This window comes from Betta splendens, chromosome 13 (assembly GCF_900634795.4).
Source record: "Betta splendens chromosome 13, fBetSpl5.4, whole genome shotgun sequence".
Lineage (NCBI taxonomy): Eukaryota > Metazoa > Chordata > Actinopteri > Anabantiformes > Osphronemidae > Betta > Betta splendens.
Window position 1 is genome coordinate 3,568,462 of NC_040893.2, and position 27,444 is coordinate 3,595,905.

Here is a 27,444-nt window from a genome sequence, read left to right on the forward strand (position 1 = left end):
GTAAAATTATGGGAGACAATCTGGAAAAGAAACAAATCTTCTCTACAGGTGGTTATCAGAAATCAAATTAAAATACAGTTAGTCAAGTTAACTTCACCTGGAGTTTTATCCACTGGAGGATGTGCTTAGACACTTGCGCACATTCTTTGTTCAAAATATGGCTGTGCTTATTGTTTCCTGCAGAACATGGGTCAATAAGCACATCAAGATACCAGGAACAGACGTATACTTTTATAAGTAAGTATATTCAAGACATTGCAAAACACATTCCAATACTTATTTTGTTGGTCTTTAGTTATATAGTTACCAACTTAATGGAATGCTCAAGATCATTATCCTGCTGATATTAGCTTTAAATTTTTTTCTATGACTAACTGCCATGTTTGTCTTCATTATGTAATACAGCTAATGAATTACACCACTCTGTTTTTGCAAAACAATAACCATGCAACATGATGCTGCCTTCCCAAGTAGCACAGTTCTGTAGTATAGAGTTGTTCTCAACCTCCTTTTGTTTCATGGCTGCACATCTGTGTTCTAATGTTCAAAGTTCGCAAATGAGCACTGTATTTTGCCTTGTGACATGCATTGTCAAATTTTGCTAAGCAAGTCACAGTAGTTGTTTTGCCACACAAAGAGCTTTTGAGACATGTTTTCTTATCACACGAGAAAAAAAAGAGAAAAAAAGAAATGTGCCATATTCAGAAAAAATATAAATATTTTTATATTTACTTATTTACTGAACATCCTTCACTGCATAAAAGAAACACCATATTTTCTTGAAACTTTCAATACGAGAGTAACATCTTAAAGCATAAAAAACTTCAACAGGATTTAACTCGGCATCAACACAGCATTTTGAAGAAAATGGTTTAATGAGAACTGACATTAATATAAATTTAGTGCAAACAGTCACATTAAGATCAATAATTATACTGCCATGTGAACACCTAACTAAAAACAATAAGTAGCCAGCTTAAAGTAGCTGAAACAAAAAAGCAGTGATCTGACAATATTAACTAAATGCCCAACAGGAGTCTCCCCTTTGTTGCCCTGTAACCCTGTGTATGGGCAGATGTAGGAATAAGTATGCAAATCTACACATTTGTGTTATACCGTACAAACAATAAAGTTACAAAGGATTGCAATGTGTTCTAATAAGGCATGATGTGGCAAAAAAGCATCAGTAACAAAGCATCTGTTTTTAAGGCCAATAGCCAATAAACCAAATGAAGTTTAAAATAAATGTAAAATCTGGAAACTCTAACTCTCAGTGCAGACACATTTAATGATCTGAGGGAGATTGTGATGAAAAAAAAACAGTGTAGGAACTTTAATGGTTTGCTGCTCTAATTTGGGGTTTTAAAGAAACATACCTGCAGAAGTGGGTGCACAGAGAAACCAGTCTACTGAGTTGACCCCAATGTAATGGTTCTAAATTAACTTGCACATATAAATATAAAGTACATTCATGAAGACGCTGACAAAAAAAGAACAAAGTCAACAGAGCGCACAGCACCACCACTTCAAATGACTCAAGCAAGGACGCAGAAAACAAATTTATATTTTGTACTTCTGAAGAACAGGTGTTGATACTTTTAGAACAGTTAAAGTCTGTGCATACTGAGACAGAGAAAACATGTTCACAGGTTATTATCTCGTCAAGTTTTACAAAAAAAAAAACAATACCAAAAACTCCTAATATTTAACCATCACGGTAGTTTTGGTTTTCTTGGTTCATGTTTTGGTCATTAGTCTTTGATTCATCAATAGTTATTCAGAAGTTTTATTGTTAAATCATTAGTTGAACACCAGCAGGCTAAGTATTAGAGTATATTTGATAACATTCATCTTTTATAATGACTGGGTAAAAATGTTTTCAGTGATTTGGGCTGTGTCAATATAATATGCTGTAACCCTTTCGGTGTAACAACTGTTAATAGGTCTTTCAACTACTTTTGTTTTGAAAAGAGTTGTCTCCTGTGTTCTCCAACAAAGACATCATTCTCAAACAAATCTTTGTGTTGGAAATGTTAAAGAAACAATTCCTAACAACCTGAACAAGTAACACCAAATAGTGTGTGAGACTCTTTTGAGACCTTTGTGTGAACCTGTCATTCATTAACAATGTATCTAGCAGGCCCTCAAGGACACAATAAAAATAACTGCTTAAGCCATAGTGGTGATGGTGTCGCTGCACTGGTGGCCATGGTTCCCTGAGAACACCAAACAAATTAGGTTTTTGAGTAAAGCTATATCAAAACACTGGGGATAAACTAAATTATGGCCTTAAAAGATGAAAAATACACATTTTACAATATTTTATGGTGCAGCATTAAAAGGAGAGAACATATTAAAGCCAATATATACAGATAGTCACAGTCTCAGCAAAGGTGTATGGGATTTTTCCCTGTCAAAACCACTTCTCATATCATGGTACATGTGTCTATACACAGACATACGACAGTGAGCTGGTGTTGGAAAATAAAAGTGCACATGGTGCAGCTGGTTAGTCCAGTCAGATTTGTTTGGTTGCGCTGAGTGGTTTAAGTTCAGATGATTACAAGAATATTTTTTCAAACTGGTGATAATAGACACTAAACATTCAGACAATCTAAACAATAAAACATGATTCACATTTAACATCTATACTGTCTTACACTGAACCACTGTTGGTGTGTATATATTGCTATAGTACAAGTACAAACTGTACTATCAACAAAATATGCAACTATTACTACCATGATATTTTTTTACTTGTACCTTTTGTATACAGCATGTCTACATGTTTATTTTTATTATTTATTATTATTTATTTTTGCATTCTATATTCCAGCCTCTGCATGCTTAAGCAATGATTCCTTTTAATGGATAGTGAGTTTGCATTGCTAGTAGGGTTTCTTCACAAACTCAAATTCTTCACAGTTTGCTTCAGTGTCCACCCTCAGAGTCCTTTCCTGGCTTTCTTTTTTTCTCAAAAATATAAGTTATTATGCATCCAAGTCCATCATATATTTGAAAAAATATCAAAATTTTCATACAGTATGTTCATGGTATAACGTCCATTTGTTGACCACTTGTTCCTTTTACATCAAATGTCATAAGCACATCAATAGATGTGATGTGGAGGAAAGGGGAGTCGAAGCAGAATTGAGAAACTATTGGTAGTGAGGGATGTGTTGCTATGCAATGACCATGGGAACGTCATCTGAGAAGCCACTGATCATGGGGGCATCTTCATCATCACCTAGAGAAAGAGGGGGGGGGGGTGTATTGTTACAGGCCTTGTTGCAGTTGTCTTACACAACACAAAGTAAAGATAGGTAATTGTTCTGTTTTTTTAAGAACACCTGTTATGACTACATCTATCATAAGTATGCATCTAAGCCCCAATATCAGGCCTATCTCACAAATATTGTTTTACCCTAACTATAGTGTTCTTTAATCCACTGTCCACACAACACTGATAAGGTGGCCTTACAAGGAGGAGTTTATTACTTTCTCTTTTGATTCCATAGTGTTAATAATACATTAATTTAACTGTATTTCTTGCGTTTGTCTTCAAAGGAGAGGGACCCTGCAACCCACAGGGAATATTTAGTAGAAGCATTCACTTTTGATTTTAGTTCAGCCGAAAAAAGAAATAAGAACTCTAATAACCTCTGCAGTGTCAAGAAAAAGGTTTCTTTTTTTATAAGAGCATAAACATCTAAAAACAGATTGATTACCCAGTTCATCTCCAGAGGAGAAAATAGCAGAGCCAAGACGAGAGTTGTAGTGGGAGTTTGCGAAGGCTGTAAAATTGTTCTGCAGACGGCGGTGTCGAAGGTAAAGTGCCACCAAGCTGAAACAAACTCCAAGCAACAGCAGAAAAAGGACAGGTACCACAACTGCTGCCATGTCCCCTGTATGGGCTTTGCTGGGGAAGGTCTTGCTGCTTCCTGGACAGGTGTAAGAGAAATTTGATAGCATAACTAACAAATGAAATTTCGTCTCGGTTGCACTTTAGTGTGTGTATGCTTCAATACCTGCTGTAAGATGGTTGTAGGGCAGCAAAGCAGGTTCCCCACACAATTGACCAATGACCAGGCAGCGAGCCTGCACAGAGAAAGTGTAATTGTGTCCTGCGATGAGGCTGGTGATGCGGAAATAGGTCTCTGTGGTGTTTCCAAGGTAGGTTGTCTTGTTGGTAACACTGTCGTACATGTGCACTTCATATCCCTGTAAACAATTTTTTAACAAAAGTCAGAGGAGAATGGTGATGCAATTTGTTATATATATATATTCTATATATCTAACGCATATATCTATAAACATATAACGCATAAATCTCGCATTCTTCTTGTGTTAACGCAAGACTGATGTTTGACTAATGCTGACAATGTGCAGTAATGCATTTTATTTTTGTTATTAATATTTGGAAAGTCTGCTGCTGACTGCCTCTGAATACTCATGCAGAAAAACTATAGGTCACAGAAGAAGCGGGCTGTTGATCATTACTGGCCTGAGATACGCTTTTCAATCAGCCTAAGACCGCTGCAGCAGAGCTGGTGGGGATACTATTACGCGGACGTTATCAATTTAAATCTCTTCTGAATGGTGGAGTTTGTGGAAAGAGAAGTGATGGTTGACTTTCTACAACTTTCTCCCATTCCCCGACTGCATCTCTGGAGCCCAGCCACAGTGATCTTTGAGCTCTCCTTTACATCTCTCACCAAGACTCTTCTCTACTGATAGCTCAATTTGGCCGGATGGCCAGCTCTAGAAAGGATTTTGGTCGTCCCAAACATCTTCCATTTAAGGATTATGGAGGCCAATGTGCTCTTAGGAACCTTAAGTGCAGCAGAATATTGTTGTAACCTTGGCCAGATCTGTACCTTGCCACAATTCTGTCTCTAAACTCTTCACGCAGTTCCTTTGACCACATGATTCTCATTTGCTCTGACATGCACTGTGAGCTGTAAGATCTTGTATAGACAGGTATGTGGCTTTCATAATCAAGTCCAAGTGTAGAACCATCTCAAGGATGAACAGAAGAAATGGACAGAGTTAAATATATGAGTTTCACAGTAAAGGGCCTGAACATTTATGACCATGTTATATTTCCGATTTTTCTTTTTTAATAAATCTGCAATAATATTTCCATTGCAAAATTGCAAAGACTGTAGCAAACTTGAACACACGCTGTTATACATAGAAAATAACAAGACATAATAAATAATGTGTATTATAGAGTATATAGATCGTATAAATGGGTGGCTCACCCTGCTCTCATTGAAGCCCTTCTCCCTGACTGCCAGACTTTTCCAGAAGAGAAAGACATGGTCCTTCTCCAATAGAAGCTTCAGAGAATCAGGAGCAGAAAGTGGAACTACAACACAAACATATCTATATGAAGAAATTAGTTTCATCATAAAATCATGTATTAAACAGCTTAGACAACAGTGTGGAACATTTGGTTTATGCATGGACCTGACCAACAACATGCTTAAAGATAATAAAGATGGCTTTGACGATTAAGTCCTAGACAAAAGAAAATTCAGCAAAAGATGTGACAAATGCATTTAGAAGCCTATTGAATGAATAGTCTGCCACATGACAGCGATGAACATCTGTACATAAAATGATTACAGTTTTCAGTAAATATATGTCTGTTTAACTTCTATTATTGATATGTTCCAATAAATACACAGCTTTAAAAAAGGCGAGGGGTGTGTATGTAACCTGTGCTCAGAGTGAAGCTAGCTTCTTTGCTCATATTGCGTAGTCGAACAGATATGCTGTATCGTCCTCCAGGCTCCAGGCCTTTTAGCAGATATTCTACGGTGTTATTCTGTGTGGTCACTTTGTAGTCTTGCTCCTGTTTACGAATTAAATCCCGCACATGGATTGCGTAGGTCTACAGAAAAATGAAGACAAAAACACACAGTTTTTATGAATTTCTAAAAAGTACATAGGTAAGTCCCTCTATCTATTAACTTTCAACTGATTAATTTTTGTAAATATCATATACACTGTTGCTGCTGATAACATCTTTATATTTACACCAAACCTAATTTAACCCTCCCCCCTTTATCCCTTAACAATTATCTCAATAAAATAAATAAAGTGAAATGCAATTTTCTCAAATAAACAGTGGAAAAACCGAACTATTCCCTATTAGAACAAAATCTAAAACCAATTTGGCAGTTTTTCCATTATCTATTTACAGTTTCTCCATATTTCCCTTCTCTCAGATTAAGAGTCTGGGTGTCATCCTCAACAGCACACTCTACTTAATTTCCCACATTAACAACATAACACAGTGAGCCAACTTCAATGTGTGCAGCATTAATCATCTGTGTCCCTCCTACACACAATTTCTGCTGCTATATTGGTTCACTGTTTAGTAACTGGCTTGACTACTGCAACCCACTTCTGTCCGATGTTCCCCAGAAAACCCTTAACAAACTGTACGTTGAACAAAATTTGGCAGAACACATCATCACAAGAAACACATCAACCTGTTCTGCGGCAACCTCACCAGTATCCTCATGTCACTAATATTCTTTCACCTATGTATCTCACAGACCTCCTCCATATCACAATTTCTGCACATACCCTCAGATCCTATTACTCTATGAGATTCATTTTGTGTTTTTAGGAATTTGATGCTAAAAATGTGGTAAAGCTTCAGATTGATTGAAATGAGCATCAAACGCTAAATAGCAAACTACAGAGGCCACTGAAATCTACAACTCAAGACTCAAAACCTTAAATCAAGCATAAAGACTACATTTTCTTACCTTTGTTGCACAAGTTTACTTTATGATGCTACAGAGTTGGTAACAGGATGCTTCAACAGTTGATTGCAAATGCTCAGATGAGTCTGAACAACATCACATAAAGAACAAAACTCCCCTCTAATGTTGAAACTGTTAACCTGTTAAGTGTTTCTAACACTAAGCTCCCAGCACTCGTTAAAGTACTTCCAAGTACTAAAGTATTAAAATATTTTGCATATCATTAAAGTACTGCTGAATATTATCATCACCACAAATGATCTAGATGAAAATCATTTACATTGCCTTCTTTAAATGTTTAACGTCAAAGTTAGTTTCATACCAGAGGTTTGTCAGGGGTGTCGTAGGGTGGCTGCCACTTGAGTCTAGCCTGCGTTTTGTCTACTCGCACTCGATGGAGATTTCTTGGTGGCAGCCTCTCATTGGGAATCATTTTTACTACAGCGTAATCAGAGGGAGGACCCAGAAAAGGAGAAACTGCACGCACCTAAAAGACAAAATCACACACCAAATGTCACTTAGTTGCACACTTTACTACTTTTCCATGACATGTGCATTAAATCTGTCACAACAAACCGGAAGATATAGTAAAATATCTACAAAATGACTTACCAAAAACAAATACTGTTCATCACTGTCCACTGTGACAGTAAGGCTGAGAGAAGTTGTGTTCACTTTACTAGGATTCTTGTACAGCTCCAAGAATGATGTGGCATAAAACACACCAAACACCTAGACAAACAAATACAAAGACACAAAAAATAAAAGTGTGTACTCAGTAAAGTTTCCGTAATATATATATTTTTTTGCATTAAGGAAAGCACTGGAGAAGCTGGGCCTAAGATTAATTACTTTTTTATTACATCAACTGAAACTTGGTCTATGCTCCTCAGATTAAGAAGAAAGAAAGTAAGTATGGTGGGGAGAAGACAATTCTAATCAGCCCTGGAAAATATTGTTCTTAGAAATGGATAAAAGACATGAAAAACTGGAGAAGTCGTGTTGTACCTTGACAAGGGGTGTGCTTACTGTCCAGTTACAGTCCACAGCTGTTTGGTTGAGAGCCTTGGCTTTGAGAAGTGGCCTCTCTGGCTGAGTGCCAGTGGTCTGACGATGGAACAGAGCAGTTGGGCTGTCTCCTATAGTAGTGTGTGCCCACACAGCCACTTCATAGTCTGTTCCTGCTGTAAGATTAGTAACTGGGAACAGTTCGAACACATTAAAAGGCAATTTCAGGTAAATAAATTATATGACTTAATTAGGAGCACACATATAAACGGCACTGTACCTTTCAGAAACCTTTCACTGATTGTGTAGTTGTGGTTCTCTTTAACATGGGTGTCAAACTGCCATGATAGGATCACAATGTACTGTTTCACCTAAAACAAAAAAAAACAATTAGAGAAATAACCTATTTTATCAGCTTAAAAAGTTAATTAGTGTTTAAATAGGCACACTTACATCATACTGAGAGTTTAACCCAAAAGAAATATTCATGGAGTCATCAGTGATGCCATCAATGATAACAGATGGAAGAGGCAGAGCTGCAGCAGAAACCATAGATGGAATAAAACAGTCAAAATCAGCGAGGAAATGCAGTGACATTGATTAGTCATCACTGAGACATAGTGCTGATGGATCAATGCAGTAGAAATATATTTTATTTTGGATATGTCACCACAGCAACTGTTCAAACAAACATAACCAAGTGTTATATGTGTACAACTGCTAAATGACAACAAAATGACAAGAAGATGGAAGTTATCTCTCTTGGACTATGTGAGCACAGTGTTGCAGGTGAAACATCTTGCCTTTCTTTGGAGTGATGGATTTCACCTCTGACCAGTTCCCCAAGCCTCGACTGGTTACTGCTGCCACCTGGAAAACGAATATAAACTGAATTCTGTAAATGTTTCTTAAATTCTGTCACAATCTTGCGAATATAATTTCTGTGATGTTTGTTAATTTTAAGGGTACATTTCCTGTTCCATTGTGCATTATTTTCTACTTGACTCTTTTTTTTTCGATTTTCAATGATGTTGTTAGCCTTCAGCATGGAAAGCCAACCCTGGTCCTCGAGAGTCACTCTTCTTAAGAAATCTGGCTCTCTTCCACTCACACTGTAAGAACTAGGTCCTTGTGCGCGGTAGTTCATGGTCCAAGCAGCCAGATGTTGGTCCACACCTGCCCCCCCGCTTCCTTCTCAGCAATGATGGCTGGACGGTGTTGAGAGCAATGGTGGAGAAGTCAAAAAACATGACTCTCACAGTGCTCGGGGCGACGGGACTGCTGGTGGTTTGGCTTCTTAAGGCAAGCTACTTTTGGAACTGAAACCAGACAGGAAGTCCTCCAGACTACTGGTATTCTCTCCAGGCTGAGGCTCAGGTTGAATATGGACAAGACCACGTCACAGAGCTGGTCTGCACACTCCCTAAGGAGCTGATGTGATCAGGGTCGGTTGCCTTCCTTCACCGCTATCACGTGTGACAGCGGTGGTGGCCCGATGTAAGCGGTGACTACCACCACCAGCACAGGGGAGAACTCCTGTGGGAGGTAGTATGACCAAACACTGACCGCCACTAGTTCAATGTGCCTGCTACAATGTTATTCTTTAACCATGACTTGAGCCGGGTTACACTAAGAATAAGAACAAGAAAACCTTTACTAGGCCCACAGTGAGGAAATTTCATCTCACAATAGCACAGAGTATGATACAGAAGAAGAATAATGCAACAGCAAGCAAAAATACAGAAACAGATCAGTGAAACTGGGTTGTATTGGCACAACTCTGATGTTCACAAACACTGCCAGTCCGCCTCCTTTCTTATTTCTGCTCTGCACCACACTCTGGTCCACCCACACTAGCGTAAATCCGTTAACAAAGATCAGAGGGTCCAGTGTGTCCTGGTTGAGTTATGTCTCTGTGAAACACAGCAGGCTGCTCTCCCGGTGCATGCGCTGATGCCGCATAAGTGCTATTAGCTTGTCCAGCTTGTTAGAGAGAGAGCAAACGTTTCCCATAACAACAGATGGTACTTATGGCTTGTACCTCTGTCTACTCTCCCGGCACTTAACTCCAGCTTTGCAGACTCAGTTTTTTTGGTATTTCAGCTGGAATCTCGGCTTTGAGAAACTCAGCTTGGCTAAGAGCACAGCTGATCCCGAGTGTACACAATGGACACTCAGCTGGACCCTAAAGGTTCCCCCCGAGGCTGGCTCAAAAAGTTAAAAAAATTTAATACAAGAAAGTGTAAATGTAATGAACTTTGAGCCCCTAGTTGCACGACTGAAGAGAAAACACAGCACACAAAGTTGAAATAAACATTAAAATTTGCAGAAAAGGACAGAGCTGCTGAAACGTAATGGCGCTACGTTTGGGGCAGCATGAAAAATTATAGGTTTGCACAGATATAAGTTTTGGGTATTATTCTAATTTCATTACAGAGCTTATAAGCTTGAAAACATGTTCACTGCATTAAAAAGTGAAAGACAATCTATTAAGTGACACAAGGTGCCCTCCAAAATATACTCAGTTAGCCAGTGACTGATTTAACTGAATTCTCTCCCTCTTAACCCAAATAGCAGAATTCAAAAACTACATAAAGCATTTCCATAGGAAACACACAGTGAATGCCTCCATGCTGAATGTATTCCTGAATGTAGCTGAAACATTTAGAAAAATAACTGAAAATAGGTGAAGCATGTAAAGCATAGATTAATGTATCTGAAGAGAATTAGGAGGTGTTTAAACAGAGCCGATTTTTTGCAGAAGAAGCTAAAGTAGTTGAATTTTAAATTGATGAAACTTGAAAAAGATTTGCTGAAATTGAAGAACTGATGAAAATGAAGGAAGTGTGTAAAGGTTTTCTTAACCTGATGTAATTCAGCTTAACGCATTAAGCAGCTAAATATTATAATTAAAAAGTTTAAGGTTCAAGAACTGAAAGAATAGTTTAAAGTTGTGTAAAATATTTGATAGAAGCATCTGCAGATAGTTGCTAAACAGTGAAATAGTCTTATTAATTAATCATAATTAACCAGTCAAAAGCAGAAACAGTGCCAGTGAAGCTAACAATTTTGATTGGTGCTTTTATTTTGAAATTATCTGGATGAGGTGTGTGTGGGTAATTACTAAACTATAGATTTGTAATCATATTTAACCAGTCAAATCCAGATACGTTGCTATAAAGGTTAAAGTTTTACATTGGTTCTTTTATTTTGAAAGGATTTGAAGAAAGTGTGGGCAATTGCTAAACTGTAAAATTGTCTAATTAATTAGCAGTCATTAACCAACCAGAGGTATAAAAGTGATATAATAAACTAGTCAAAAACAGAAATATTGCTATTTTTAGCTAAAAAGCTATTTTTAGCTGGATTGGTGCTATTGTTTTGAAAGAATATGGCGGATGCATGTGAAGGCAACTGCTAAACAGTCTTATTAACTAGTCATAATAAACCATTTGAAAGTAGTGGAGAAGTATTGCTATTTTTAGCTAAAGATCTGGATTGGTGCTTTTTTGAAAGGATTATGTGTATGGGCTTAATACGTAAACTATAAAATAGTCTCATTAACTAGTCACAATTATGCATTATGTGAAAAACCGCCAGTTTGTGCGTCCCACTGATGGAGCAGCAGACCCGTCAGATCACACACACACACACACACACACACACACACACACACACACACACACACACACACACACACACACACACACACACACACACACACACACACACACACACACACACACACACACACACACACACACACACACACGTCCTAATCAGCTGTTAGCCGCCGAAGTGTGCTGGCAGTGGACAGTCACCCACCTTCCGGCTTACCTCACGCCATAACCTCCCGGACTCTCACACATACAGCCTCACACACCACACATACAGGGGTTCCTTATAATGGGTCCGTGTTATGTTTGTTTGTACTCGCGTCTCAGGAGCAGTCGGACTTCTGCGTTGTGCCAGCGACTATTATGAATAGTGGTCACTTATGACGGCAACGAGTCGGTGCGACGCACAGGTCCAACAAGACCAATGTTGTTTATTATTGTTTGGCCCTGTTTGTTATCGATCTTGTTTGTTCTGTGTGCATTATAGTTATAGTGGGGGATATAGTGGAGTGTTGGGGAATTGTGTAGTGTTTCTATGTCTGCCCTATTGCTGATTACTGTGTATGGGAAGTGTACAGGAGTGTTCCACATGGCGGGAGTTGGGGGGAGAGTCCCGCGCTTTGGCTGCCATTAAACTTGCCATCTGCGATTTTTCCCTGGAACATTATTTTCCACGTATCGAATGAGCAAACAAGGCTCATTCACCACAGTTGGTGTCATGAGTGGGATGGCTTCTCGCAAGGCAGCAGTGACCAGCAAGAGGACCAGGACGGGGCTGCGCTCACAGGTGAAGGTGAAAGTGGCAGGAACAGATGACAAAGACTGGAAATCAGTCGGGAGCACAGAGTCGGTGGCTTCTGGCGCCAAACCGGAGAATGAGCTAGTCTCTTGATGCGCCAGTTTCTGAACGCACAACAGCAGAGAGAGGAGCGGTATCTGCAGGAGCACCAGGGCCTACGTGAGTCCATTGTGCAGGGGACTAGCCAGACTCGGACGGAGAAAGCCCACGTGTGGAGCAACCATTACCAGGTGTGCCGAGGGTGGCAAGTCCGCGTGGAGGGGGGCACCGGAGAGTTTCCCTGGGCGTGCCAGAGCTGAGCGAGCCACCACAGTGCAGGGACGCGCCAATGTCCTCTCTTTAACCTGATGATACCTGCGGCCGTTCGAGCAACTCGCCAGGACCTAGGGATGGCCTGAGCAGCTGGTACTACTGGTCGCTATTCTGTTTTTTATTCTGTTATTTCACTCTGCTAGGAGAGGGCAGAGGTACTGTGACAAACCGCAAGTTTGTCCCTCCCGCTGATGGAGCAGCGGGCTTGTTGGAGCACATACGCACATACACACCCACGTCCCAATTAGCTGTTAACCGCTGATAGTTTCCTACTTTCATTATTAGGTCTTCAATTCTCGGCATTAGGCAAGCAACAAATTGGTGCTGTTAGCTGGCGGAAGTCCATGCAGACTCGGAGGGACCCATCCTTTTTCAGGACGATCACCGCCAGATTGCACCACTCACTAGTCGATTGCTCGATCACCCCCAGTTCCTTCATCAGTTCTATTTCCTCTTTTAGTGGTTTCACCATACGTTCCGGCACCCGGTATGGCCTCTGCCTGGATGGTGTTTGGTCGGTGAGGTGAATGGCGTTGTTTGCCATGTTGTTCGCCCAGGCCTCTGACGAAGCAACGTTGGGAAGCGTTGAAATAGTCCCTGCAGCTCCCGACGCTTGGAAATTTTGTTGGATTGTTAGTGCTTTTATTTTGAAATGACTTGTATTTGGTTAAACAAAAAGCCGATACAAAGGTGAATATGCTAATACAACATTATTCATCAATCATAGGTTAAGAAATAGTTGAATATATCTATATAAGATAGGACAAAGCTGAAAATCTTTCTGAGGATTGGTAAAAATGGTTTTAAATTCTAATAGGATTAACTTCTAAGAGTAATTAAATAAAAAGCTGAACATTTTAACAGTATACAGTAGAGGTTGAAAATACAAAATAAAAACTTAAACATTGCTAATAAATTATAAGATTTTATTGTTTCAAAGGATCTGAATTGTGTCTTGGCAATTAATCCGTAAATCAGGCTCATTACTATTATCAAAAGTAGAATTAATTCTATCTAAGCTAAAGATCTGGATCTGGAATCAGTTTAATGAACTCATCAGTAATTTGCAAAGAGCTGCTGTGCACACTGAGCAGTGGGAGGAATTCTGGAACTCAGATACAGATACAGACTAAAGTATTTGTATTTAAGTAAAGGATTTAAAACTCTTTATCCATTCATTTCAATAGGGGGAAAAGGTGGAAAGGCTTAATATTTATAAAATTATAAAAGGTATTAATGAGAAAAATAATAGCACACTTCTCTCTGCATAGTTGAATATTTTTGATAGTTGAACGGTTTCTGTAGCTGAAAGTATGTGGGCCTAGATGCAGAAGAATGTATGGAAGAAAAAAAATAGAGAAAAAAGTAGATAAAAAGTAATTTTGTGGGAGAGCTGTTCTGTTGCCGAAAAGATGCCAAATGCTGATTAAGCTGCTGACCGCACAAAGTTAACTACAACAAAACGATGAAAACGAAAAAGATTAAAACGATGACAGCGATTAAAAAGATGACTATTAAAAAAGTTGACCAAGATAAAAACATGTCAAAGATTAAAAAGTTGACCAAGCTGCATTGTTGACAATCTTGAAAAAGCTGACTAGCCTTTTAATTTTGAGTAGTATTTGTAGTAAATTGCTTAACTGTGTGATAGTTTAATAAGTAGTCATAATTAACATCAGAAAGTTAGAACCAAAACTCTTGCCATTCAAGGTAATTGAATTACATTGTGCATTGTACATTGAGTTTTAACGCTGATAAATAGACTTATTCCAGCAAAACCATAATAGTTATGACCAAAATAACTTCAATTTATGAATCCCAAGTGTAGCATCTGAGGATTTTGGTTTATTGTGTTGCCACAGGAAACAGTTTTGTACATGGTAAATACGGAGTTGTTGCAGGGTCAGTGAATGTGCCACAAAGGTAACTGTTTTCAACAGTCTTTGAATGCACCACAAGAACGAGGTGCGCTCGAAAGCGAAAAAGGTGGACACATGGCGGCGGAGAACAAAAAATAGTACACGGGGAGAGACGTTAAGGAAGGAAAAGGCAAATTACGGCGACGGTATTTTTTGTTTTGGTTCGTTTAGGTCTGATCAAAGTGGCAACGAGGTGAAGTCTATTATTTAAATTATAAGTTTAAAATATTTCGTGTCTGCTAAGCTAGTTTAATGGTTGTCGTGTCTTTTTTATTGTATTGTGTTTTTGCCTAGCTCTTGCGGCAGGTTTGTGACCTCCACAATAAAGAAAGGCTTCAGACCGCCAGTAAAGCTTGATTTTTTGACTGGACGCTACAGTAAGAGCTCGGACCTTCTGCTGCGCTGTGAAGAAAGTAGGTTCTCGGAACTTCTGCAGTGCCGTCGTCAATGGCGGAAAACACGTGTAGAAGCTATCCAGCTACAGCGAACAGCAGGCAACAGAAGTTGGTCTACCTCGAGCAACTAGGAATAAGGGACAGTGACCTGAAAATGGAGGATGCACCATGCTCATCTGCAGGTAATAAGGATTCTAACAAACAAATGGTGCAAGGAAAGAGTCAGGGAAGTGAGGAGTAATATAAGATTGAACAATGATGAAACCAAAGAGAATAATGAAAAATTGCTAACTGCAATGATTGTGCAGCATCGAAACAAAGCCACCAAGGAAACTCTCTATAACGACACACCTCGTCGCACAGAACGTGCTAGAGTCTCAACAGAAAAGATGGCTGCTTATCAAAGAGAACAAATGAGCAATAAGGAAAAGAAGCTAATCAGCCTATATGAACGCTGGAAGATTGAAGCACGTAAGGTGAGAGAGGATCTAAAGTCAGAAATACCCGAACCACACATGGCATCAATGGCAGACAGTTTAGAAAAAGGAAAGGATGGTGTTATGAAACTCTACATAGAAATCAGAGACCACGTGACTCCAACAACTGATTAAAGAAGAAAGGTTGATGCATGTGAAGCAGTGACCAGGGATATAGTTAAAATTATATATGAAAGACTATCAGGCATTGACCGTCAGTTTGAAGCAGAAAGGGAAGGATGTTGACTGCGTGAACTATTGAATCACGACTATGCCTGGTCGATCTATGGTTCTACTGCGGGACGGTCGAACAGCACCACCCATAGCTCCACACCATCCTATCTAGCAGCAAAACGTGCTGATGCAGCTGCAGAGCTAGCAACAAAGGAAGCAGAGTACAACGGTCTTCTTGTTACAAACACCAAGACCAGACAGGGCAGAACCCAAAAGCAGTAACAGGCGAGGATGGCAGAATACAAAACGATATATTTATTATACTACACAAAACCAAGGGTCACTACAGAGTAGGCAAAAGGTGCATAAACTAAACTGAGGCGCACTGCGAAACAGGACCAAACAAACTAGGCAGAGGAATAATACAAAACAGAAGCCACTACCAAACAAAACTAGGACACAATAGGTCGCTGCACTGAGTAGGCAAAATAGGAATAACAGGGCTGTTCACGATCCAAACTAAACACAAAACCAACCATCATACAGGAAGCCAGATGCAAACTGAGAGTCCACCATAACACACTGACAACTGGAGGAGTCTCCATCCTCCACTTAAATAGTCCCCAAGTTAATGATGTTCCGGAAGGAAACAGTTACTCAGTGCCGCCCTCTGAGGTTGGGAGGAGACTCACAACAGAGCCCCTCCCCCAACGGTCGTCCCCCGGCGACCTAGGAGGGTTCCGCAGGATGGTTCCGATGAAAGTCCCCGATGAGACCCTTGTCCAAGATGAACCTCTGCGGCACCCACTGGCGGTGTTCGGGGCCATAGCCCTCCCACTCCACCAGGTACTGGAGCCCCCTGCCCCGCTGTCTGGAGTGCAGCAACTCCCGCACCGTATAAGCCAGACCCCCGTCGATCACCCGGGCGGGCGGAGGGTGGTCGGAGGCGGGCGCCAGATCACAGTCCACCACCGGCTTCAAACAGGATACATGGAAGACAGGATGAACGCGCAGGGAGGGAGGGAGGGCGAGTCTCATCGCCGCAGGATTGACCACCCTGGTCACCTCAAATGGTCCAATGAACCTGAGTGCCAACTTCCGCTTAGCCCCCTTCAGGTGCAGGTTCGAGGTGGAAAGGCAGACCTTGTCCCCTACTCGATACTCCGGAGCTGGAGACCGACGGCGGTTAGCCCATATGGCCGCTCTCGTCTGGCCCCGGAGAAGGAAGTCGCGGGTCCTGGTCCAAACCGCCTTGCACCGCCGGATGAAGGCTCCCACCGACCCGTCCAGCCCCTGGACCTGCTGAGAAAGAAACAACGGGGGCTGATAGCCATAGCCAGCCTCAAAAGGGGAACATCCCAGCACTTGGGAAGGAAGAGTATTGTGAGCGTATTCGACCCAAGGAAGCTGCCGGACCCAAGACGCCGGCCTGGTGGACGACATACACCGCAGCATAGTCTCCACGTCCTGATTCTTGCGCTCCGTCTGTCCGTTGGTTTGAGGATGGAAACCAGACGACAAGCTGGCGGAGACACCCAGCGCTGCACAAAAATCCCGCCAAACAGCTGCGACAAACTGCGGACCGCGATCAGACAGAATGTCCTCTGGAATGCCATGTACACGGAACACATGGACAATTAGTAGCTCCGCCGTCTCCTTGGCCGTGGGCAACTTGTTCAGAGGAACGAGGTGGATGAGCTTGGAGAAGCGATCCACAATGGTAAGTATGACGGTCTTACCCTCAGACGGTGGCAAACCTGACACAAAGTCAATTCAGATGTGTGACCACGGCCGGTACGGCACTGGCAGTGGACGCAACAACCCTGCGGGTGCGCGATGTGGCGTCTTGTTCCTCGCGCACACGCCGCATGCTGCCACATAACGTCAAATGTCCAGTCTCATTGAAGGCCACCAGTAACGCTGCAAGACCAGCGCCAGCGTCCGGGACCCCCCCGGATGACATGCCAGCCGCGAATCATGGCCCCAGCGTAGAACCTGGGTGCGCAGAGGAGGCGGAACAAACAAGTTACGAGGAGGACAGCCAGCAGGAACGGGCACCGAGTGTTTGTAGGATCTCACCCTCGTCTCAAGGTCCCAGGTAACCGCGGCCACTGTCAGCGGGCGCAGGATACGGTCCTCCTCTGCTCTCGGCTCCTCCTCTGTGACCTCCTCAAACTTCCAAGACAAAGCATCCGGCTTCCTGTTTTGGGAGCCGGGCCTATACGATAGGGTGAAATTGAACCGAGCAAAAAACAAAGCCCACCTGGACTGTCTCGCGTTAAGCCGCCTGGCCGTCTTGACATATTCCAGGTTCCTGTGGTCCGTCCAAACCATAAAAGGTTGTTCCGCCCCCTCCAACCAATGTCTCCACTCCTCCAACGCCAGCTTAACTGCTAGCAGTTCCCGGTTGCCTACGTCATAGTCCTCTCTGCGCAGTTCAGTTTGCGGGAGAAGAATGCACATGGATGCACCTTACCATCCTGTTCGCTGCGTTGTGACAGCACTGCCCCCACTCCGGTGCTGGAGGCGTCCGTCTCCGCTATGAATTGCCTCTGAGGATCAGGGAGACAGAGGATGGGTGCAGACGTAAATCGGGACTTCAGTAGCTCAAAGGCTCCCTTCGCGGTTGCCGACCAAACGAACGGAGCCTTAGATGAGGTGAGGGCATGAAGAGGAGCCGCCACCTTGCTGAAGTTCCTTATAAAACGCCTGTAAAAATTGGCAAACCCCAGAAACCGCTGCAGCTGCTTACGGTCCCTCGGCTCCGGCCAATCTGTCACAGCCGCCACTTTTCCTGGATCCATCGCCAGCTTCCCTGGTTCCAAACAAAACCCTAGGAACAAAGTCTTAGCTGTGTGAAATTCACATTTCTCAGCCTTCACAAATAGCTGGTTTTCCAAGAGTCTCATCAAAACTGCTCTCACGTGCACCTCATGTTGTCGCGGGTCTTTGGAAAAAATGAGAATATCATCTAAATAGACAAAGACAAACCTGTTGACCATATCCCGCAGGACATCATTTACAAGGGCCTGAAAAACCGCAGGTGCGTTTGTCAAACCAAAAGGCATGACCAAATACTCGTAATGCCCCGTGGGAGTATTAAATGCCGTCTTCCACTCATCTCCCTCCCTTATACGGACAAGATGATAGGCGTTACGTAAGTCCAACTTAGTAAAAATAGTAGCACCCTCTAAAAGTTCAAAAGCGGATGCAATGAGGGGAAGTGGGTAGCGATTACGTACAGTAATCTTATTAAGGCCCCTATAGTCTATGCAGGGACGGAGACCGCCATCCTTCTTCCCTACAAAAACAAAAACGCCCCGCCGCCCGCAAACAATTAGCCAAACAGAAAGAACGGTGAATGACCTGTTTGTCCAGCGCTTGGACCACCACGGGGTCCTGTACTGGAATCAGCCTGAGCCCCAGCTCCTGAGCAAATTGCCTGTCTATGAAGCTTCCCTCGGCTCCGGAATCCACAAACACGGGAAGCTCTCGCGCCGACAGAGGTCCTGACAGAGTGGCTGGAAACAATGGTTTGGAGAGGGAGATTAAATTCACGGTGAAGCTCGTCAGCGCCTCTCCACCGGCTGACGAGCGTTGCCGTTTAACGCGCACAGTACAAACACAGTCCGGAGTTGAAACGACGTTGTCTCTCCTCCGTCGACAGGTGACCTCGTCCGATCTCCATTGGCTCCTCCCTTTCTGTCATGAGAGCGCCCTGGGGAAAAGCCCCCGGCACCTGGCGGGTGGGCGGAGACGGATGACGTCGACGTGACGTAGGGAATTCCCCCGCGTCTGCTGCAGATTGGGCTCCTGCGCTCGTCGCTCTTCGTCCTGGAATGAACGGCTGAAGCTGCCCGGTTCCGCTGTGGTGTGAAAACCCTGCTGCCGATGGAGGTCGGCTGCTGCTGCGACGTAGCGCTCCCCGCTCCGCCTCGCGTTGTGCGAAACGCTGGCCGATCGCCACCGCCAGCGCCACAAGATCTCTCAGTCTATCCGGAAGTACGTGCCCCGCCAACTCATCTTTGATCTCCTCCGCGAGACCGTCATAAAAACGATCGCACAAGGTCTCTTGTCTCCAATCCAACCCGGCCGCCAGCGTGCGGAACTGTACCACGTAATCCATTAATGAGGAACGTCCTTGAAACAGGTGGAACAGTTTGGCCGCCGCCACTCTGCGATGCGCGACGGGGTTAAACAGGGAAGTGAGTTCCTCTGCGAATCCCTCGAAAGTGGCGACACAGGCTGAGTTGTTCCCGTATTCCGCCGCACCCCACTCTAGCGCTTTTCCTCCTAGCAGCGAGATGCAGTACGCCACCTTCTCCCCTTCAGATCGGAACAGCCCCGCTTCTACTCTAAAGTTTAGCCGTAACGCGGTAATGAAACTCTGGCAACGAGAGGCATCCCCGTAAAACTTGTCGGGAGGGGCTAATCTAACCTGGGAAGACGGGATCGTCTCTAAAGACGCTGCTTCACTGCCGATCTCCCGCAGAGTATGCAAGGCCTCAGCTCGGGCTGTAGTGCGTGGGCTGTCGAGTAACAAACGAGCACTGCTAAGGCTCGGAACCTGCCAGGCCTCCTCTCCTGCTGCTGGGTCCATGTTTGGTCAGTGTGTACTGTTACAAACACCAAGACCAGACAGGGCAGAACCCAAAAGCAGTAACAGGCGAGGATGGCAGAATACAAAACGATATATTTATTATACTACACAAAACCAAGGGTCACTACAGAGTAGGCAAAAGGTGCATAAACTAAACTGAGGCGCACTGCGAAACAGGACCAAACAAACTAGGCAGAGGAATAATACAAAACACTACCACTACCAAAGCCACTACCAAACAAAACTAGGACACAATAGGTCGCTGCACTGAGTAGGCAAAATAGGAATAACAGGGCTGTTCACGATTCAAACTAAACACAAAACCAACCGTCATACAGAAAGCCAGATGCAAACTGAGAGTCCACCATAACACACTGACAACTGGAGGAGTCTCCATCCTCCACTTAAATAGTCCCCAAGTTAATGATGCTCCGGAAGGAAACAGTTACTCAGTGCCGCCCTCTGAGGTTGGGAGGAGACTCACAACACTTCTAGAAGAAAGGAAACAAAGAGAAAGGATAAAAACTCTGCAAAAACAACATGAAGAAGAGCTAGAAACCCAGCTGTCAGAGCTGGAACGTCTGCACGCTGGAAGGACTATGAATGCAGCTAGAGCAAGATTAGAAGCCTACAGTAGAGAATTAGCCCAAATGTCTGATGGTCAGCCAATCAAGGATGAACAGGTGAGCCCAAAGCCTATTCTTCAGCCTACTCTTCTCCTGCATCACCACCACCTGACAATGCTGTACTATCTGCACCACCTAATGCCATTTAGTTAGCACAGGTCATTCAGGATTCAATCTCAATGAACAGACTTCCCAGGCCAGAGCCAACAGTGTTCACAGGTGAGCCAGTCCACTTTGTTGAATGGAAGGCCTCGTTTATGTCACTGATAGATCAAAAAGGCATCTCCTCTGCTGACAAATTCTACTATCTTAGACGATATGTTAGTGGCCAGGCCCATAGATGCCTTGAAGGCACATTCTTTAGAAACGACGATGAAGCATATCAAGATGCCTGGAGAAGACTTGACCAGCGGTACGGTCAGCCATTTGTCATTCAAAGGGCATTCAGAGAAAAATTAACAAGCTGGCCAAAACTACAACCGAAGGATGCAGAAGGTCTCAGAAACTGCAGATTTTTTAAATGCCTGCTTATAAGCCATGCCTCATGTTAAAGGTCTTCACATATTAAATGACTGTGAAGAAAACCATAAACTGACTCAGAAGTTACCTGCCTGCGCAGCAGCCAGGTGGAATCGTCAGGTTACAAAGGCCCTAATGGAAGGAAAGGATTTTCCAGGTTTCAGTGCCTTTGCCACTTTTGTGTCAACAGAAGCAGAGATTGCCTGCAACCCAATCACCTCTATCCACGCACTACATTCACCAGAATCTCGTACTGACAAGAGAAATATTAAGGAATTTAAAAGAAACAAAGCTAGTGTCTTCAGTACCCAAAGTTCCTGAGATTGTGACGAGCAAGCAGCAGTGACCTCAAATGTAAAATCATTGTGCAGGTTATGCCAAGATACCCATCAACTTCACAAGTGCCCAAACCTTCTAAAATGGTCCCTAGTAAACCGTAGGGCATACATTAAGGACAACAGACTGTGTTATGGCTGTCTAAAAGCAGGCCACAGTGTGAAAGAGTGTCAACGTCGCCTTATCTGTGATGTCTGCAAGAAAAAACACCCAACATGCCTCCATGATTTTACCAGTTATAACAGCGTGGGAAAGAGAGAAAGAAGGGAAGTTGGTGAGAACATAACACAGAGGGACACTTCGGAGACAGCTGCAGCCTTATCACTCAACGTTGCTAGAAAAGGACGATCAATCAGTACATCCATGATTGTTCCAGTATGGGTTTCGTCTACCCAAGCAAGGAGATACTGGTGTATACATTATTAGACACACAAAGCGACACTATCTTGATTGATCAGTGAGCCAGAAATAAAAAGTAGACACTTGTCCAGTAAAATTAAAACTGACAACCATGATTGGAGAGAATACTGTAGTAAGTAGTGAGAGAGTGTCTGGACTGTGTCTGTGAGGGGTTACAGCTCAGCAACATACATCCACCTTCCTCCTGCTTACACAAAGGATTCCATACCTGCAAGTCATCACTATATACCTACCTGTGAAACAGCCAAGGGCTGGAAACACCTATCAAGGATCATTGATGAAATACCACCTCTGCTTAGTTGTGAAGTAGGTCTTCTTATAGGATATAACAGCTTCAGAGCCCTAGCACCCAGACAGGTAATAATAAGAAAAGGAGATGAACCCTATGCTATTCAAACAGACCTAGGTTGGAGCATCGTTGGAAGTATAACATCCTACCACAACACTGAAATGAGAAACAGTCTTTGCCATTGTATCTCAGTAAGAGAGCCCCCCCCACTAACGCCTATGGATGCAATCCGTGCCCGGGAGAGTGATTTCAAGGATGTTGGCGGAAAGGACAAAATGGTCTCCCGTGAAGATCTCATCTTCCTTAGCAAATTAGAAGGAAGCATAAGAAAGAACAGAGAAGGGTGACATGAAATGCCTCTCCCATTCAAGGAAAGACCACAAATGCCTGACAACAAGGTGGTTGCACAGCAAAGACTGAACCACCTCAGGAGGAAACTTTGTAAAGATGAGCAATACAGAGAAGACTACATGAGGTTTATGGACAACGTTATTGAAAACAGCGATGCAGAAGAAGCACTGGATGAAGGACCACCTGGAGAAAAATGGTATGTACCTCATCATTGCATTTATCATCCTAAAAAGCCAGGAAAACTTGTCTTTGATTGTTCTGCTAAGCATAGAGGCACCAGCATCAATAAGCATCTTATGCCTGGACCAGACTAGATAAACTATTTAACAGGAATCCTCATACGGTTTCAACAACATCCCATTGCTATGACATGTGATACAGAAAAAATGTTCCACCAGTTCCACATCGAGGAAAATGACGGCAATTACCTGGTGCGGAAAAAGGGGATTTAAATGCACAACCAAAGGACTACAGGATGAAGGTTCACCCTTTTGGAGCAGTATCCTCCCCAGGATGCACAAACTATGGGTTAAAGCACCTAGCAAAGGAAAACCATCTCTTATTACCATCAGGAGCCCAGTTCATTGCAAGAGACTTTTATGTAGATGATGGAGTCACAAGTGTAGAATCCGTTGAATGTGCCATAAAGCTGGCAAGAGAAGCACGTGAAACATGTGCAAAGGGTGGCCTACGTCTGCACAAGTTTATGTCCAATAACACTGCATCAGAACATTGAGTTGAAACGAAGACAAAGGACCTTGCCTTCAGTGGCATCCAAACAGAGAGAACGCTAGGGATGCACTGGAATATTGAAACTGACTGTTTCACATTCATCAGTAATGTCAAAAACCAGCCTCCCACACGTCGTGGCATATTATCCAATGACCCTCTTGGACTCGAAGCCCCTTACCTACTTAACGGGAAAAGAATACTTCAAGAAATGTGCCGCCAAGGTACTGGATGGGATGACCCACTACCAGAGCACCTTAAAACGCGATGGGACTGTTGGAAAGGTGATCTTGCCAGTATCAAGAAAATACAAATAGCTTGCTGCTATGTGCCTGCCAACTCTGGAAGGGGGGTAAAACAAGAATTACATCACTTCTCAGATGCACATACATGTATACATATACATATACATATGCATATACATAATGTATACATATACAAAAACAATGAAGCCAGACATTTCCACACCTTTGTTGCAAACACAGTGCAAAGGATATGCCATAGTTCAACACCGCAACAATGGTTTTATCTCTCAACAGATGACAACCCCGCTGATAATGCATCCAGAGGAAAAACGGTCAACGGACTGCTGTCATCCAATTGGTTTACAGGCCCAGAATTCGTGTGGAATAGTGAACTTCAGACCATAATGAAGAAATCAGTGGAGCTATAGATTGGAGACCAAGAGGTGAGAAAGGCACAAACTTTGCAAACTAAGGCTACCGAACATTTGAGTCTCACAGACAGGCTTGCAAGGTTCTTGTCATGGTCCAAAGCAATCAGTGCTGTTGCCTGCCTTAAACGAAGAGTTTCAAAGGATAAATCAGATGGACATTCAACAGTGTTAGAACGACAAGAAGCAGAGCTTGTCATTATTAAAGACCTACAGAAACAGGTTTATTCGGAAGAGATAAAAATACTGAGCAAGGAAAAGCAGTTGCCAAACAACAACAAGTTGTCTCATGTCGACGCCTTTCTTGACAGTGATGGTGTACTCAAGGTGGGAGGGAGATTAAGTCGTTCAACCCTTTCGAATTCATTCAAGCACCCAACAGTTATTCCTAAGGGACATCATATAGCAAAACTTATCATCATGCACTATCATGAGAAAGTTGCTCATCAGGGAAAAGGCTTCACCATCAACAAAATAAGATCAAATGGTTATTGGACCCAGAGCATGAGCAGAGCTGTCATGTCATGCATCCATCAGTGTGTGGTTTGCCGATGACTAAGAAGAAGTCCTGAAGGACAGAGGATGCTTGATCTCCCCATGGAACGGATAGAGCCTTCTGCACCATTCACATACTGTGGCATGGACTGTTTTGGACTGTTCATTACAAAGGAAGGTAGGAAGGAACACAAACGATATAGCCTGCTGTTTACCTGTTTCTGCTCTCGAGCCATTCACATAGAGATGCTAGTGGATCTATCAAGTGATGCATTCATCAATGGCCTGAGGCTCAGTGAGACAAATAAGGTGTGACCAAGGAACAAACTTTGTTGGAGCCAAAAACGAACTCAACACAGCTCTACAGGAGCTTGATCCAAAAAGACTAAAAACCTTTCTGGTCTCAAAGCAATGTGACTTTTTCTTAAATGCACCCCATGCAAGTCACGCTGGTGGAGTGTGGGAACGACAGATTAAGACCATAAGAAATGTCCTCAGTCTCACTCTCTCACTCCCTTCCTGTAGACTCAGTGATTCTTCCCTACGGACGTTACTGTATGAAGCAATGTCAATAGTAAACAGTCGCCCTTTGACAGTGGATAACTTAAACGATCCAAACAGCCTGGAACCGCTCACTCCTAATTATCTTATCACCATGAAGTCTACTAGCATTACTGCCACCAGGCATGTTCATCAAGGAAGACCTCTATGGACGCAAAAGATGGCGACAGGTGCAATATCTCACAGAGCAGTTTTGGAGCCGCTGGAGAAAGGAGTATCTCCACAGCATTGCTTTCAGACAGAGGTGGCACGAGCCTAAAAGAAACATTGAGATTGGTCACATAGTTTTAGACACAGATGAAACCTCACCAAGAAATGAGTGGCGACTCGGACGAGTCACAGAGACTGTAACAGATAAGGATGGACTAGTAAGAAGAGTTAAGCTTGTTCTAAGGAACAAATATCTGAACAAAGAAGGCATACAGACAGGCAAAATGTCTGTGGTTGAACGCCCAGTTCATAAGTTAGTTTTGTTATTAGAGTCTGAACTGAATAAGGTAAAGTAAATACTAAAATGCAGTGTAGGTTATAGCACTTTATGTTCAGCTGTAGTTCATTTGTATTCTGAAATCATTTGTATTTTAATATTTGTGTTATTAAGTAAAACACACATGATTTGGTGGGAGTTTAGCATCTGAGGATGTTGGTTTATTGTGTTGCCACAGGAAACAGTTTTGTACATGGCGGAGAACGGAAAATAGTACACAGGGAGAGATGTTAAGGAAGGAAGAGGCAAATTACAGCGACAGTATTTTTTGTTTTGGTTTGTTTAGCTCTGGTCAAAGTGGCAACGAGGTGAAGTTTATTATTTAAATTATAAGTTTAAAATATTTCGTGTCTGCTAAGCTAGCTTAATGGTTGTCTTGTTTCATTTATTGTATTGTGTTTTTGCCTAGCTCTTGCGGCAGGTTTGAGGTGACCTCCACAATAAAGAAAGGCTTCAGACTACCAGTAAAGCTTGATTTTTTTGACTGGACGCTGCACCAAGGCTTCCCTGAACACGTGTAGTTAATTTTATGTTTGAAGACGAAAGCTTGTAGCCACAGTCGCATTTTAAAAATATGTTGTTTTTCTCCCCAGACAGAAGTTCTGTCTTTAAAAAGCGCGCCCTCGCACTCTAGCTGTGACATCACGCACTCTAGCTCACGCAATAGACAATAATGGAAAAGCTAAAAACACACGATATTTAAACGCTGACAAGTTGAAAAGTATAGAATTTACAAGGATGCTGATTGACACTGATAAAGTTAAAAGATAATGCTTTTGAAGTTGAAATGACGTTTCTACACCAAAGTATGATGATGAAAGACGCTGATTATTAGAGGGAAGTTGGCAAAAAGTTAAACGATGATTCCCATAGACAACTATTATTAAAAAAACGATGAAAAAAGTTGAATAACGTTAAAAGTTGAAAAGTTGAAAAAGTGAAAAGTAATATCCCACATCTCCTAAAGACGACACACGTTTAGAAAGTTAAACGATGATTCTATGATGAAGTGTTAAAAAGTAGATAGCAATTGAAAAAAGGGCGGTATAAGAATATTAAACAATAGTGTGAGAGCTGTTCAGCTCTCCCACTAATAAAGACCAAAGATAACAATAGTGTGAGAGCTGTTCAGCTCTCCCACTAATAATAAAGAGCAAAGATCTCAATAGTGTGAGAGCTGTTCCAGCTCTCCCATTAATGATAATAATAATAATTTAAAAAAAACTTGTCCTTACCCTGAAGTTGTACAGGGTATCTAGCTGCAGGTTCTTCACCTGAGTTCTAGTTTTGATGCACCGCTGTGATGTCCAATCTGTACTCCCATTCTCACTGTATTCAATCTGAGGGTTGAATTAAGATATCCTGGATAAATGAAAACATCATTGACCTAGTCTACTAAACACACCCTGGCTTATTCCACCTGCATAACTGTGAAACCAGAATAAGAGAATGCAGTCAAGCCAGGTATAGACAGATGACATAAATGAAGGATCATACCTATATCTATATAATGCAGAATAATTCATATTTAAGCAACATATTTTCAGGCTATATTATTATGACCTAATTGAACTACAATTATATATCTGTCTGTTTTGGGAATGGATAATGCCAGAAAATGAACCTCCATAATTCACGAGGGCAAATGAGTGTGGGTAAAGTAAGTCAGGATCTAGACAAACTAAATTCTCATAATATTAAATATTAAAGTATTAAAGGTAACTACTTACCACATACTCTCTAATAAGACCATGACCTTTGTCAGGTGGAGACCAAGAAACCTCCACCTTTCCATCCTCACTATTATCACAAGATAGCTGCAGCTTGTTGGGAGGGTCAGGCACTATAGGACACACATACAGCATAAATACGGATT

General features: G+C 42.4%; 1 protein-coding gene across 4 annotated transcripts in view; it reads right to left on the minus strand.

Moving 5' to 3' along the window:
* Positions 1-856: 856 nt before the first annotated feature.
* sorl1 (sortilin-related receptor, L(DLR class) A repeats containing) overlaps positions 857-27,444 on the minus strand; it is a 90,907-nt gene continuing 64,319 nt past the window's right edge. For 3 of the 4 annotated variants that reach the window (XM_029172059.3, XM_029172058.3, XM_055514017.1), the window contains 13 exons: positions 27,299-27,411; positions 26,804-26,908; positions 8,594-8,660; positions 8,244-8,326; positions 8,071-8,161; positions 7,791-7,981; positions 7,395-7,514; positions 7,105-7,269; positions 5,725-5,899; positions 5,265-5,371; positions 4,029-4,221; positions 3,729-3,941; positions 857-3,247 (listed from right to left, as the gene is read on the minus strand). In XM_029172059.3, coding sequence (XP_029027892.1) covers positions 3,183-3,247; positions 3,729-3,941; positions 4,029-4,221; positions 5,265-5,371; positions 5,725-5,899; positions 7,105-7,269; positions 7,395-7,514; positions 7,791-7,981; positions 8,071-8,161; positions 8,244-8,326; positions 8,594-8,660; positions 26,804-26,908; positions 27,299-27,411 — 1,688 coding nt within the window. In that variant the 3' untranslated portion in view covers positions 857-3,182. The remainder of the gene's footprint in view (positions 3,248-3,728; positions 3,942-4,028; positions 4,222-5,264; positions 5,372-5,724; positions 5,900-7,104; positions 7,270-7,394; positions 7,515-7,790; positions 7,982-8,070; positions 8,162-8,243; positions 8,327-8,593; positions 8,661-26,803; positions 26,909-27,298; positions 27,412-27,444) is intronic. The other variant, XM_055514016.1, reaches the window with a different exon arrangement.